Source organism: Ambystoma mexicanum, chromosome 11, assembly GCF_040938575.1.
Source record: "Ambystoma mexicanum isolate Mex_15411 chromosome 11, UKY_AmexF1_1, whole genome shotgun sequence".
NCBI lineage: Eukaryota > Metazoa > Chordata > Amphibia > Caudata > Ambystomatidae > Ambystoma > Ambystoma mexicanum.
The window spans coordinates 381,148,396-381,164,957 of record NC_090934.1 but is presented as its reverse complement, the minus strand read 5'-3'; the positions used below and the strand labels follow the sequence as shown (position 1 = coordinate 381,164,957).

Genomic DNA, 16,562 nt, shown 5'->3' with positions numbered 1-16,562 from the left:
CCCCCAAATGCATGATGCATGACTTGGATAGATGCATGTTTAGACCTGAGGAGACCCTGAAGCTTCGGATCAGATCTAGGAGGTGCGGGAGGGAGTTATGTACATTGGTCAAATAAGCTGGAATGTCGCCGGCAAATAGCAACATTTTGAAGTGTAGATCACTGCACTAGACTCCGGTGATTCCGGGGTCTGACCTGATCGCAATAGCCAGGGGCTCCATCGTAAAGGCACATAGGAGGGGAGAGATGGAGCATAAGGGATGCCGAAATAGTGCCATTGACAGATACCCTTGCCGAAGGGCCGTTATACAGAGTAGCAATCCACCTACGGAACTTGTCTCTCAGACCCATTTTTTGAAGGACCATACCCAAATAGGGCCATTCAACGCGGTCAAAGGCCTTTTCCGAGTCCAATGAGAGGATATAGGCCTCTACGTCGTGATTTGAAACCTCATGCATGAGGTCAATAGTCTTCCTTATATTGTCTGCAACCTGATATGATGATCGTTTATTTATATAGCGCCTATACACAATGTGTTTCAAAGCGCTTCAAGGCAAGGGAGGGAACAAGAGAAAATACAACCACATTCTTACAGGCCATGAACAGTAAGGATGTGAAATTAACTATCATACTCGGCCTGATGACATTTCAGATAGTGCAAGAGCTAAAACATAGATAAGGAAGGAAGGGGGAGAGTGGGAAGGAAATGGAAACAGACAGGTGACTACCGTACTAGGCCTGACGACATTTCTGGTAGAGCCGGAGAAAAACAAAAGGTGAGGGAGAGGGGTGCAGAAAGGGAGGGGAGGAACAAAACAAGCGACTATCATACTAGGCTTTACGACATTTCAGATAGTGCTGGAGGCGTGGTGGGGAGGAAAAAAACAGTAATGGGAGGGCGGAGGAAACAGACAGGGTTGCTATCGTATTAGGTCCAGGGACAATTCTGATAGAGTAAGTGCATAGAAGAAAGTAAGGGGAGGAGATAGGAAAAGGGAGAAGGGAAAGGAGGAGAGAAAGAGAGAGTAAGCAGTCAAAAAGAGTGGAGAAGCAAAAGTGGAGAGCGAATACAATTGCAGAAGTCATTAGTAACACATAATGTTGCAAGCCAGGATACAAGATGAAGATGGGAACAGCCTGATTCAGGGCCACCATGAGTACAAGATGCAAAGGAAGTCCAGCATGAGAGTTGAGAAAGAGTGACGCACCGTGAATGAATGAAGTCCATAAAAGTCAAATCCAGCATTGGCCACAAAACAGTGATGGTGAAGGAAGGCACCAGGTGGGTGGGGCTTGCTAAGTGGTGAAATAGAGCAGTAGGCAGGAAGGTACCAGGTGGGCGGGGCTTAGGCCAGGTGACCTAGATCCACTTGCACCTGCTCCCCATCTGCAAAGGAAAAGAAGCTGGAGGGCTCCTTAAGTAGAGAAACAGAGCGGCAATGCCTTCCAGGAATAAAACCAACTTGATCTCCATGGACCAAGGACGGGAGGATCTTAGCTAGCCTGTTAGCGAGAAGCTTGGCCAGGATCTTAACATCTGTGCTCAGGAGAGAAATAGGACGGTATGATTGGCATTGGGAGGGGTCTTTTCCCTCTTTAGGGATCACTACTATAAGAGCCGACATCATTGATTGAGGGAGGGCTCCTGTATCCAAAGCGGAGTTAAAAATATTTTGGACATGAATGGGGCGAGAGTGGAACGAAAAGCTTTATATAAGCGGACTGTGAAACCATCATCCCCAGGAGAAGTACCTCCCTTAAACGTGGAAATGGTGCTTGTTACCTCTTGAGGAGTAATGGGAAGCTCGAGGAGACCGGTCAAATCGGGCGGGAGGCAGGGAATGGGCAGAGAATTTAAGAAGCGATCAATGTCTGAACCGTTATCGCCGTACTCCGCAGTGTATAGGTGTTCATAATATTGGCGAAACTGTTCCACTATCGATGCATTGCTAATGTGTTTCTTCCCCTCTGAGGAACGAATGGAGTCCACCCTCCTGCTGTTTCTACATTCTTGCAACCTCCAGGCCAGAATCTTATCTGCCTTTTCCCCCTTCTCCATGTATTTCTGTTTTAGGAAGGGGGGGCTCAGATCCCTATTAGTATGTCCTATGGAGGAGACCGTGGTGGCTCCATGGGACAGATTTTTACAGCTGGTGGAGGATGGGAAGCAGGTGGATGGTAAGAGGGTAGCCAAGCAGTCATTGCAAACAGGCCTGGACATAGCTTACTGCTTTGGCAGAGCAATGGGTTCAGCAGTAGTAATGAGACGCCAAGTGTATCTAAACATTTCTGGCTTCTCTAATACCCATTGAAGGTACCATGCTTTTCGGTCAGAAAGCGGACAAATCCGTGGAGAAATTGAACAAATCCAAGTTGGATGCTAAATCATTGGGCCTAGCGGTGCAGCCGGCCAATCATTCCTTCAGCTTGTCCTCCAGGGGCAGAGGCTATAGACGTTACATACCCTTTGTCAAGAAGATGCAGATCCCGCATGCCAGGCAAGGGCAGCAGCGCTTCTCGCGTCCAGGAATGGGCAGAGCCAGAAAGCAGCAACAATGGCAGGGACAACCCATGCCATCTAAGCCGCTTTCATTTTTCCCCTCCCACAGTGCACCGGTTGGTGGACGGTTGGCAGGGCATTGGCCCCAGTGGCCCCAGTGGCAGGAAATAACTTAAGATGCATTGGCCCTGCAGTTAATTCGGTGGGGTTGTTTGCCTTTTCTAAAGAAGTCTCCAGACAGACCTCCCCCAATCCAACCCGGGACAGGAGCTCCAGGAAGAACCGAGAGCCCTGTTGTCGAAGGGTGCCATGGAAGAGGTACCTCTGGATCAGAGATGGTCGGTTTGGTTTTCCCGATATTTTCTGGTGCCCAAGAAGGGAGGAACACTTGGCCCCATCCTGGACCTCAAGACATTGAACAAGTTCCTGAGGAAGGACACATACAGGATGGTGACGTTGAGAGAGATTCTCCACGCTCTCGAACTTCAGGACTGGCTTGTGTCAATAGACCTACAGGGCACTTATTTCCATGTGCCGATACACCAAAAGCACAGGAAGTTCTTAAGGTGCCACATAGGGGACTACAAGTCCTTCCTTTTGAGTTGACCTCCATACCAAGGGTCTTCACCAAGCTTATGGCGGTAGTTGTGGGCCACCTCAGGAGATCCGGGATCCACATATTTCCATACCTGGGCGGCTTCGTGATCCGAGGGAAGTCCGGGGGGCAGATTTTGTCTCATCTAGAGGACACCTGCCTTCTTCTGCACTTGCTGGGCTTCTCCCTCAACTTGACGATGTCCGATTTGACACCAGGTCAGCATCTCTAGTTTATCGGAGCAGTCCTAGACACCCGGGTATGGAAGGCTTTTCCTTCCGAAGAGAGAGCCAGCACCATAGCCCATATGGTGTTTTTGTTTCAGAACTATGCCACGCTTCCAGCGGCTTCCTTCCTCCACCTCTTGGGTCTCATGGCCTCCTATATTTTTCTAGTGCCAGAAGCCAGGCTGCGTATGGAAAAACCTCCAGTGGCTCCTGCAGGACCAGTGGTCTTAGTATCTGAGAGCACTCATGGATCGCCTTTCAGTGTCCAGCCAGGTAGTCTGCAAACTCTGTTGGTGGAACACTCACAGCAATCTCTTAGCGAGGGAATCTGTTATGTCTTACCGATCCTGGTTCATTAGCTTTTTCCTAAGTATATGTGAGCCTGTGCCTGGAATGCTTGTATTATAGTGTTCCATCTAGAATGTTTTGGTGTGAGTGCCAAGGTTCTCCCTTTTCAGTTGGAAAATGAGCTGAACAGAGGGGGAACCGGTGGATGCTTCCCTCCCTTATGTACTTATCCTGCCTGTTACCTATTACCTGTGACTTATGTACCACAAACCCACTAAAGTCTCTTAACTCAACCTGGTCTCCTGGATCATCATTGCAACCCCTCAACTTGCGTTGTAACACTGGCGACGAGGATTTTGGTGATTGAGGTGTACGTGGGGCTGAAAAGCAGCAAGAAAGGACAGAAAAGAAGCAAACCTGTGCCAGAAGGAATATGGTGCACAGGAAGTTGCCCACCAAAAAGGAGTGAGGAACCAGAAGCATCCACCAGCCGCCCCCCCGGACCCAAGGTGAGCGCGCCCCATGTCCTGCATGACTGATTAGTAAGGGACATTTGTAACAACCTTGGGGGGGGGGGGGGGGCAGCGCTTCTCACTTTCATTTGTTCTGCATCTGCCACAGCAAGGGCTTCTTAATATATGAAGGCATAGGCGCATTTTTAGTTTGGCGCTTCACAAGAAGTCAATGGCGTGTTATTGGCAGAGCAAGGGATCGGGGGAACTAAAGAGAGACTCTGCTTATCAGCAGTGCAAGTGGCTCCAGCGATAATGCGCATAGAAGTAGCCGGGCATTTGACATCACGCCCACGTTCATGAGACTTTTACAAGCTGCGTTTGAACATGCTGTAAAAAGTAGCGGCTGCAAGTCATATTAACACTGATTAGGAGTTAAAGGCGCAGCTGGATTGACTGTTCATTACCTTCGGCATTACTGGAACGTTACATGTACTGCAATGACTGGAGGATGCATTTCAAGGCTATCAAAATGAAAGCGGCAGGCATTTATTTTCTATTAGCATTTCCATTTTGTCTGATCGGATCTTCAGGAAAGTTTCTGCCTTTCGATTTTCTTGAAAGTGTAATGTGCGAACTCAAAATGTTTTGCCTTATGTACATTGCAATTTTTTTTGTGACATTGCCATTTTATTGAGCTGATATTTAAGAGTTGAAAGCAACATGCAATGTACCCATGCAACGTTTCTTTATATTGTAAATGCAAAGGCCATCACATGCTAAAATGTTGTTTGGAAAATGAAAATGAAGGCAATGCATCACTTTGGGAATGTGATATATGAAAACGTGGGTCACATTTTGCAGGCATTGTGATGTAGTTTTTATGGTTTGTTATATGGCATTCTATAACATGTTTCTGGGAAAGGAGTTTCCTGTTTTTTGTGGCAATAGCGTTGGCAGGAGTGTTGATTTACAGGGGCCATGTGCTGTGTGTCTCTTTATTGGTGTGAATATAGTTATTGGTGTATGCCAAACTGTAAGCATGAGTGTTACCCAAGGGTGGGCAATTGAATTATTTTTTGGAGCCATATGGTGGCTATGTGCCAATAGGCAGTGTTTTATTATGGTGCCAATGTGTTTTGTTTGGCAAGTGTTTTAGTAATTGCATTGGACCTAAAGTTATGGTGCCAATGTTGGTTATTGGCAGGTTTTAATTGGAAATGGCACCAATGTTTTCAGCAGGTTTTAAGTGGTAATGGAATGGAATTAATGCAACCAAAAGAAATGGCAGGTAATAAAATGTATAGTGTAGTTTGCAGTAACTAACCCACAGCTACATATCAACAAAGACTCTGCAGGCATAACATTTTGAACTTTTATTGCGGCGCACCTAATTTTTGGATTATCAAAATTTGTTATGCTGAATTCGTCTTGTTGTTTTTGTGTGGATATTGTGAGTGCCATAGAACTACTGCATTTCTTTGATATGTTCACCTTGACAATGTTTTTATGAACCTAACAATTTGTCCATGGTATATGTCAAAACTGAACTTTGCAAGCATGGTTTTTGGGACTCGCTATGGTGGTGTAACTTAAAACGTTTTATATTCCCAAATTTTTCAAGCTGAATTCGTTCATTAGTTTATTTAACAAACTGTGTAGGTTATTAATAAGTCAGCTGTGTCATTGTGGTTGTGTGAACGTCTGATTGCCAGTATGAGAGCATGGTTTGCTCATTGTCTAGTAATAGGTTAGTTCCTTGACCTTTAGGCATGCCTATGTTTAATATGCATAGTTGTGGCGAGCATTCTCTTGTTCAGGTAGTGAACTTACATAGGTTCAAATGTTAATGTGCTCAGTGGTGAGCATTGGTGTTTCAAGGTTAGTAGCTAGGTTACAGACCTGGTTTTATGTTGGCACATTTTTGTGTCAATGTGTTAGTTAATGATTGATCATTTGGTTGGGCATCAACATTGGTGCTATTTGTCACCGTTAATGTGGTTGGTGCTCAGCAGGATGTTATGTGGAGGCAATTTGTATCTCTATTAACCCTGTAGTTTCTTTCAAGAAGCTTTTGATGTTGGAGAATGTTGTAACAGGGTTAATTATATGATGTAGGTGGTCAGGTTTGTTTATTAGATTGTGGGCTGGTTCCCTGTAGCTGAGTTCCATAAATGGCCATTATGGTTCTGGCGAGTGTCTTGTAGTGGATTAGCTATTTTTAGCTATATCATGGAATTGGAAGAGAAAAGCATATGACTATTAATGGTTTGCTGGATGGGATATGGAAGGATAGTTTTTTTTAGATATATTGTCCATTTATGACTTTTCCTTCAGTTTCCTTCCTTCATTGTATTGTCATGTAAGGGGGGAGATGTGTTATGTCTTACCTATCCTGGTTCATTAGCTTTTTCCTAAGTATATGTGAGCCTGTACCTGGAATGCTTGTATTATAGTGTCCCATCTAGAATGTTTTGGTGTGAGTGCCAAGGTTCTCCCTGTTCAGTTGGAAAATGAGCTGAACAGAGGGGGAACTGGTGGATGCTTCCCTCTCTTATGTACTTATCCTGCCTGTAACCTATTACCTGTGACTTATGTACCACAAACCCACTAAAGTATCTTAACTCAACCTGGTCTCCTGGCTCATCATTGCAACCCCTCAACTTGCGTTGTAACAGAACCCTTCTGCCCTCCTTGGCTCCAGGCCCGAGTGGTCACAGATGTGTCCCTGAAAGGTTGGGGCACCCGCTGTGAGCATTTGCAGGTGAGGGGCCTCCGGTCTCCATCAGAAGCCAGGTGGCACAACAGACTGGAAATACGGACCGTCAGGCTAGCCCGGAGGGCCTTTGCCCCGCGTCTCAGAAGGAAGCATGTCCTTGTCCTGACGAACAACACGGTGGCCATGCGCTACCTCAATAAGAAGGGTGGTATGCACTCCTGCACAGAGGCAATAGCTGTAGTTCTGGTTATGACAGAACCAAATCACGGTCTCTGCAGTTCATCTGGAAGGGACAGAGAACACCTTGGCAGATGCTCTGAGCAGGCACAGCAGTCTCACATGAGTGGGAAGTGTGCCAGGAAGTCCTCAAGGTCGTCTTCGCTCTCTGAGGTACCCCAGCAGTGGATTTGTTCACCACAAAGTCCAACGGGAGGTGCCAACAGTTTTGCTCTAAGGAATTCCCAGCGAACTGTGCACTGGGGGATGTGTTTCTGGTAGACTAGATCTTCCCTCAACTCTAGGCGTTTCCCCCGATTCCTGTCATTCCTTGGGTTCTCAGGAGGTTTAAGAGATTCTTAGCGATCTTGATCGCCCCAGATAGGGCGAGGAGAACGTGTTACTCCAATCTCCTGGATCTGTCCACCTCACTGGTTGCCTTGGCGTCTGGGTCTCCTGACCCAGTCAGAGGGTGCATTGCTCAACCTGACTCCGGATTCCCTCAGCCTACATGCGTGCTCTTGAGAAGATGAGGTATGATGACTGGGACCTCTTGGAGGAGGTACTTGAGGTGTTGCTGGCTGCACACAGACCTTCTACAAGATCTCTGTATGCATGCAGGTGGAGAAGATTTGTGGCATTGTGCATGGAACACGAGTCTGACCCGATCTCTTGCCCCACCACCACAGTGATGGAGTTCCTTTGGTCACTGGCCTCTTCAGGCTGCCACAGTCAAAGGGTATTTGGCAGCCTTGTCTGTGTTCAAGAAGTCCCCAGACCGAAGGTTCCTTTTTTTTTATTATTCTGGTCATAGCCCAGTTCCTAAACGGCCTTCTCAACAGGTTTCCGCCAACCCTGTTTGTTGTCCCAGATTGGGATCTTAATCTGGTTTTGACCTACTTGATGGCGAATTCGTTTGAGCCAATGCACTCATGTTCTTTGCAGCTGTTATCCCTTAAGACAGTCTTCTTGTTTTGCGATCACATCTGCCCAGAAGGGTTAGCGAGCTGCAAGCCTTGTGCTGCAAACCTTCTTTTATGAGTTTATTTCTTGAGACCGTCTCTCTGTCGAGCCCGGATTCCTACCTAAGTTGGTTTCAGAATTCCATCTGTCCCAGTCTATTGATAAACCCGTCATTTATCCTCCGCCACAATCCCACGAAAGAGGAAGAGCGGTTTCACCGCCTTGATCCCAAGAGAGCATTACATTTCTATGTTGCTTGCACATCTGAGTTTCTGAATTCAGACCAGTTGTTTGTGGCCCATTCCTGGTCTAGAAAAGGTCTTGCCATCACTAAGCAAACCCTGTTACGTTCGATTATTTCATGCATATCCGAGAGTTACCAATCGGCAGTCAGGGCGCTTCCAGCAGGCATCAGGGCCCACTCAACCAGAGGGGTTTCAGCCTCTTGGGGATACATGCCTGGCAGCCACTTGCTCATATTTACACACATTCACCAAGCACTATGCCTTCGATGGTGCACTGGGAGCGGTTCATCAGAATCTGCTTGTTTAAAACTCCTGCCCTCCTCTGTTAGTCTAACTGCTTGGGCAGCCTATCGAGATTTGGAATCTGCGGGAGAAAAGCAATCCATTGAAGGAGAAATGACTCACCATAATCTTTCTACGGATTCTTCTCCTGCAGGTTCCTCATCGACTCTCCCATCCATCCCTGCTTAGGTTTTGTGGCTTGTCGTTTCTATACAAACGAGAAGACACCTGGTGATGACTCTTGGATGACCGTTTGTCTTCCATATAAAAAAGTTTGTTTTTCACTCATTGTTGTGTGGGATGTATCCTTGTTAAAAAAAAATGTTACCGGCTGACTAGCCGTCTCCTGTTTTTCCTATTGCATCGTTCAAGTGCGCGGGGAAAAATTGAGGAACTGAAGCATGGGGTGTAGTGACGTGCTATATATAAAACACTTGACGTCACTTCCGGAGCAGACGATCAAGAGCCGAGCAAGACGGATAGACAGCAGAGTCGAGGTACACTATGCCCCCTGTCAAATTTTCCGAACAGCAGAGCTGGATGATGGATATCTACCAAGATGTGGAATCTGCAGGTGAAGAATCCATAGAAAGATCATTATGGTAAGTAATTTCTCCTTCTCTGAACATTTTCTTTGGAGCACTGATTTTTGGTAGAGAGCATCACCCACGTCTTGTGTTGTAGTTGTGAGGATAGCGTAGGTTTATGACACAGGCAGACTTTTGCTTTTGGACATTCTGACGTTTAGGTTGCTTAGGTTTCTTTAGGCAGGGAAGTCCCACCATAATATAGGGTTAGTTAGGCGTTGCATCTTCCCGATTATAAATAAAGATGTTGAAATATAGTTTAATTGTCTGTGTCCTCTCTCCTTATAACTTGCCTTCTTCACATTGCCCGAATTCAGACAGAAGACTGGTTTGTCTTCCGCTACAACAAGAGGGTTCAAAACATGTTTCAGGTCCCTCAATATGTGGCCAGACGTCTGTCAACCGTTGGAAAGCCATGCGGCTGCTAGGGATGATGGTGGCTTGCATCTTCCGAGTGTCAGGCAAGCAGTCAGTGTGACGATATAGTGGTTTTCTCGATAGCCCTCGTTCAGTTTCTGCAGTGGTGGTTGAAGGAGAACCTTCTGAATGGTAAATCCTTCACCACCCCCGCAGTAGAAGCCATTCTCACGACAGGCGCATCCCTGTCAGAATTGGGGAGCACACCACCTACACCAGGCAGCGTATGACATGTGGGCACAATCCGTAGCAACCAAACCGATCAATCTGTTGGAACTACTTGCTGTATTCAAATCCTTAAAGGCTTTTCAAGCACAGCTGTAGGGGAAAACATTTCTGGGCCTTACAGACAGCACTAAGGCCATGTATTACCTGAACCAACAGGGGTGCATTCACTCTCCAGGGCTGTGCAAACTATCACAAAGCATTTTGAAATGGGCACTCAAACACAGCATGTTCCTACTGTCACAACATGTTCCTGGGGAGCACAATCTTCTGGCAGACATGCTCAGCAGAGACTTGCAGCTACCCGTTGAACACAAGTGGCGCTTGCTAGAACACATTTTACACAAAGTCTTGTTCGAATTGGATCATCCAGACATTGACCTTTTTGCAATACTGGAGAACATGTAATGCCCAGACTACGCCTCCAGGTACCCCCAGAGAAAGTCCTAGGGGGAACGGTCGATGGATAACATAGGGAGATTGGCTTATGCTTTTCCCCAAGTTCCCCAACTCAACAGGATAGTGCACAAAATGCACCAGGAATAAGTCACACTGATCCTGATGGCACCAATGTGGGCTCTTCAATGTCCCTTTCCCTTCTGACTGCTTTGCCCATTAAACCTGCTGTCCCTAGACCAAGGGACTACACTGCACTACGCCCATACCCTCAAACCTTCAACTTGGCAGCATGGCTCCTGAAGTCATATTTGGGCATCTCCAACTACCTCAAAAGTGTATGGACATTCTTAAATGGTATGGAAACCTAACACTAGACACTGTTATTCCAGGAAATGGAAGCATTTTGTCATTTGTTGCAGCACTAGAAGGATCAACCCTATTGACTGTTCACCTACAGACAGTCCTTTATCTCACAGAACTCTTAGACTCAGGACTTGTTTTCAACTGAATAAAGGTCCACCTTGTTGCCCTCTTTGTTTACACCACTTCTCGGAGCAAGATTTCCTGGTGGAAAATCCCAGTGATTAAAGCATTCATAGAAGGGGTAAAAAGAATTCACCCTCCTATTCCTAATCTAACTCCTGGATGGGACTTGAATGTTGTTCTTACAAGACTAATGGGGCCTCCTTTTGTGCCAATGCACAAAGCTAGTCTTAAATATCTCGCCTATAAGAGTGCTTTTCCGGTGGCTATTACCTCTGTTAGGAGGGTTGGTGAACTGCAGGCTCTTTCAGTTCAAGACCCCTTGTTAGCATTCATAAGTACAAAGTTATCGCACACACCCACACCTTGTGCCTAAATTCATTTCTAAGTTCCATGTGAACCAATCCATCGAGCATCCATCATTCTTTGAAAAACCCATTAATTCATTGGGCAGAAGCCTCCATACACTGTTAGAACAGTGGTGTATTACCTTGATAAGAACTATTCCACTTATTTGTGTCTGTTGCCACTGTTAGAGAAGGGGACCCTGTCTCTAAGTTGGCAATCTTTAGATGGATTGTTAAAGGCATCCAAGTGTGTTACTCTCTAGCTAAGAGATTTACCCTTTATGCCTAGAGCACATTCTACTTGAGGCACAGGAGCTACTATAGCTTTTATTGCAAATGTTCCTCTTTATTCTGTTTGCAAAGCAACTAACTGGAGTTCTGTACACACTTTCACTCAACATTACTGCTTAGACATCCCCTCTAAGATTGATTCTCAGGTGGGCCAGGTGGTGTTCAGACATCTTTACTGCTGTCCTCCTCACATCCCACCACCATCTCCGGGTACTGCTCGCTAATCTATGCACAGCATGTGATTCTAAGCAGATTCACAAGCATCAGAAGACACACATTACTCACCTAATTGTATTTCTGGTGCTTGTATCTGCTTGGATTCACATGCGCCCACAGAGTTGAAGGAACATAGACATCTTACACCTTCCCTTTCTGCAGTACTCACTCACGAATTCTCTGTGGCTCCCTCATGGCAGAACAAAAACAACCGGGGTACCTCGGCATGTAATGGATCTTGTGTACACTATGCGTCATGTTAGAGATAGTGTTAGTTACGCCCATGTCAACGTCCCTTTTCGATCTTTGAAATAAAAGATGCAATACTCTGCGATTACCCCTAGATGTCAGACTATATGCACAGCATGTGAATCTAAGCATATTTTATTTTTTAATTTACTTGTGTCTAATCAAAATTAAAGATTTTTAAAAGGACGAAAGGAATGTTGTTGATTAGCATATAGAAGCACCAAAAATATAATTGTGGTGAGAAATGTAAGTCATGTGCGTTTTGTTTTTATGTGATATTGCTGCCTGCTATTTTCATTTCTTGGTGTGTTCTAAAGGCCTAAATAAATAACTGTATTTTCATAACTGCCTGTCTTAGCTGAATTGTTAATCTGTGTGGACTCGTTGGCGCTCCTGACCATGTCCACACTCTCCTGAGACTCAGCATTCACTGCTCTCCACACTACCTTGATTGCGTTTTGGCTAAACCCTGACTCTTCCTGTTCACCAAACTTGGGTAGACTCCTAAAATCTGCCCACCATCAATTTAGAAGTCCATCTTAACAATAGTGCAGTGGCATATCCTTCAGGGAGGAGGGTTAGGAAGCAGAAGGGCAGTTCTTAAGTCATGCATGGTGGTGGCGTTCACATAGTGCTTTGCCAGTGAGATGAAATGTGGTATTACTGACAGATGGATGAGATAGAGCATGGGGCAGGCAGTCGTAGGAATCACTTGACCTTACTGCTCTTTGCCATGATGGCGGGTGCTGTGATTACTAGCAAGTTGCGATAAGTAGGTGGGGTGGTATGTGAACAGGCTTATGAGTTAGGGTTTTGGTTGACCTTTGATGGCCTTGTGGAGAACAGGGTAGGCAGATGCCTGCAGAAAATGTGGCTGCGGGTTGCTAAAAAGCTCAAGCCCCCTGTTGGGCAAGCGCTAGCCCTTCCAGAGGCCTAGTTCCTGGAAGTATGGCCCACTTTCATGAAAGCTCCTTTTTTTGTTTTTGGAAGGTTTGGATGTGGTGATGCTTTGAAAGCAACATTCATGTGACCGGGCCCCCCAACAAGTTTCTTCTGGACCTTATATGGCTGCTTTTGGTACAAGACTGCTGGGTGCTTGTAACAAATGGTACCAGTGTTCTGAAGAGCTCACACCCCTAGATGGGCAAGTGCTGTCCTCTCCAAAATCCAGCTTACTCCCCAACATATTATCTGAGGGGGGGACCTCCCCTAGCGACAAAATGGGGTACTCTTGAAGCATGCCTAAATGCTATTCGGGCTACTAAGAGTTTAACACCGAACATGAGACGCAGCTGCAGCACAGGGAGACCTTAGTAGTGTGTCACCAAAAAGAAAGCTTGGCAAGCAAAAATCCAGCAAAATGTTTTGGGATCTTCTCAAGTTAATGAAAGGACCCCAAAATGGAATTTTGACCTAAAACATGGACCTCTTTTCAGTGTAGGCAGCATTTAATAAAGTAAGGCCAGTCATGTCTTGTTAGTGCATGGGTGGTAGATTGCATGCTGTTTGTTGTTGGTGTGGTGGGTGGGTGGGTGTCTGGCTAGTTGAATAAGTTTACACACATTTGCTGCAGTAGTGGGGTCTGCCTTGTATGCCATAACATAATGTACAATGACTGCCTTCTCCTGTGTTTTTGTTTCTGTAGGGATTTCAACTTACAGCTTTTGACGATGCTCGACCTGTCTGATACTCCAAGCGTGTCTCTGCTACAGAAATCAGGTTAACCTGCTCTTTTGGTCTTCTTTTTCCCCTTCACTCACCCTGTGCATGCTGCTAAATCCCCTCGCTCAAGAGCTCATATTCTGTGATGGTAGAGGATCGGTCAGGTACGGGTAGCAAGCCAAGCATGAGTTTGTCCATCTCTGCTCCTACTGAAGGATCTGTGTGCAGAACCTCCCACTGAATCATTTTGAGTGTACAGTGCCCCACTCCTTGTTACTATTAAATCGGTATGAGAGTGTTTGTAAGATAAAGTCATTCCTTTCCACAGTTTCCTTGTCTTTGGTATTCTAGCTCTAGTGCCAGCTGTTTGTCAGGAGAAATGTCTCTTAAGTGCATTTTCCCCTCCATTTGTGAACCCCCCAAACGTTTGGCTTTTGTTTAGAGTACCTACCGTGACTTTTTCCAGTGAAGCACAGCCTTCAGCTGCGCTTCTCTGGGCTTCCACTCATTTGTTATGGGGAAACGGATACGACCTTCCATCTGTCAGTACTGGGAAACTGTTTTCCTTAGTCTTTGACCTTGTTGCCATTTCTTGGTAACTTTGTATCTATGTGCCAAGTACCTTAAAGTATCGTGCATAGAGGTCCTTTTGGTTTATGGCCCTAGCCACCTTCTAAGGATTTTCTGGTGTTTGTACAAGTGTTCCTAGGACGAACTGGCGGCAGCAGTTTACTTTTAAAGTATTTTTGCTTGGTTTTTATGGACCATACTGCGTTTACCGCAAGACTGTGGCCAGTGCCGAAAATGGCCGTGCCACAAAGTCTTTTGTTCTGTCCTGTGTCCGTTTTGTCCCTTTGCCTTCCCCCAGGTCGAGAGACCCGGGTATTCCTTATTTGGGCATGCAGCCTTGTGCGAAAAATGCAACTTTTGCAGGCTCCTGCATGTCCCGTGTGCTAGTGCCCAGGAAGTGTGTTGGGATTGTCTGGTCCCAGTCCACATTACTGGTGCCAGTATCTGGTAAACTTGAATGACTGGAATCACCTTGAGCCACGATTGGCCCACGTTTGGCTTGCATGGAATAGAGCAGATATTCAATTGGCTATCTGAGATTTGAGCACAAACCGAATCTTGGATAAGAGAAGGGGCTCTGCATCCATTCCAAGTCGATCTACCGAGGTTCACAACAAACCTCATAAGGAGCCAAGTATCCTTAACAAAAAGCAGACTCGTGGAACAGCCAGTGACGTACTTGGAAGTTTGCCATCCTAACCCCGCTTTTGGCCTGTCTGACCCCTTTTTCTTCATTATGCCCCTTTTGGAGTAGTGGGAACTACTACTCTCAGCTTCTCCTACTGACCCTTGAAAAGAGCCTCTCCAGAAGTGTTCCTGGGCCATCCAGTGAACTGACCAGCTTGAACCATGTGTATCGCACAGGAACACTGCCGTTCGAGTTGAGATTCGAGATTCTGGGAATCGTTAGCTTGTGGTCCTGGGTCCTCTCGCGCCATAACTCGTCCTAGCTCCTCTGGGTTGCGATTTACCAGTGCACGAAGCCGCAAGCATTTGCTGTCCCGGCGTCACCCCACTGTGGTGACCAATGCTGAAAGTGCATGCAGTTCTTGCCTACTGTGTCCTGAAACGTGCTGCACCAGAACTATCCTTCTTTCAAGGGCTGAGAAAAAGCAAATGTGTCAGATGATCGTCCCGTATCGCAGCCACTGAGACTCAGATCGTCCTGAAACTGCAGTGTTAACTCCAACGGGCGAAGTGGGCTAGACTGCTGAGCTTATGGCCCTTTAGATCGTGCATATGTAATGGATGGGATTACACCAGAATAATTCTGAGTCTAAATAACCAGACTAACTCCAGAAGATAAGTCACTGTTTTATTAACAATTAACTAAAACAGGGAGGTTATAACGACCATCAAAGGACGTATGGTCATCAATGATCTCTGCAAAAAATACAATTCTTATACTCAATAATGCGTCAGAGTGATGTCATACTACGTGGCAATAGTGAAAAACCTCAAAGGGTCGGAATTGGTTGGGGGAAAGATCTAGATATACACTTATATATGAGCTAGGATTGTTATTGGCTGTCCTTTATCAGGTGAACAACTTATGCCTACCTCTTAAAACATTTAATTTCAGAAACATTATATTCAATTTTCCATTGGTGTTACAAGCTATAAGGTCTTTCGTTACGTGGACTAATACAATTGGTTGGCACGCTTGTGCCATGTCTGGGACATTCAGTTAATTTAGCAGCATGTAAGCCCAGGTGCAGGTGGGTAGGACACGGAACTACATCACCACCCAATTAGCCCAGCATCTCATCACCCATGCCTTCTGCCATGAAATTGTTTTTGTACTTGGCCTTGTAGAGTATTCTCGTCTTTGGGAATGCACGGAGGGGGGGGGCATTCGCTATTGTGTCTGGAACTCCCAAGTTCAAGCTCTATTTTCATCCTTGGGTCTTGTGACAGGAGACTATGATTGGGTCCGTTTTGCAACTTTTAAATGATCTAAATTAATTAAAACTTGGCATCCTTTGTGTTCTTTCTTGCACCTTAACATGAGAAGATTTATTCTCTGCACACTCCTTCAGAGTAGATAGCTGACATCAATTTCTACGATCTTGACTTTAGGCCAGGCAGCCTCACTGTTAGGGAGAATTCTCTGTTTAGGCTGAATTTCCTAACCTAGCGAGTCCCCCAGCAGCTTTGCTGGATTTTTGGGGGTTTATTTTTTTCTCCTGCCAAGAGTGAGACTCTTTTACCCTCACTCTTGGACATGATTTGAGCCGGCCGGCTCACCACTTAGTATATTTGAGTGACAGCTAGGCTGAGTGAATGGGGGTTTTCTGCATAAAAGCAGGGCTTTGGGGACTGGAACTTCAGAAGTCGCCACAGGACCTAAGAATCAGACGAGGGAGAAGCTGAGCCGACCTGCTACGACGACACCACTGGTGGAGCCCTGCTGAACCGTCTCACCACTTTTCCCAACGACAGAGGAGATCTCCAGCCTGGAGAGTCTTCTTCCTTCGACTGATGGGGATAACCAGTCTGCTTCTCCAGCATTGGATCTTTCATGGATTCACATGCTTAGAATATTCCCCGTCGTCAGACTGGGACCCCTCGGTACACATATATAGCCTTTTCCTATAGGAAAACTTCCGACACTTTTGTGTCCTATCTA

At 46.0% G+C, this 16,562-nt stretch overlaps 1 protein-coding gene across 1 annotated transcript in view; it reads left to right on the top strand.

The window, feature by feature from the left end:
• The window catches only part of NUP160 (nucleoporin 160), a 1,937,143-nt gene that overhangs the window by 949,994 nt on the left and 970,587 nt on the right, over nt 1-16,562 (top strand). The window contains exon 19 of the mRNA XM_069623088.1: nt 13,347-13,420. Within this exon, the coding sequence (XP_069479189.1) occupies nt 13,347-13,420 (74 nt within the window). The remainder of the gene's footprint in view (nt 1-13,346; nt 13,421-16,562) is intronic.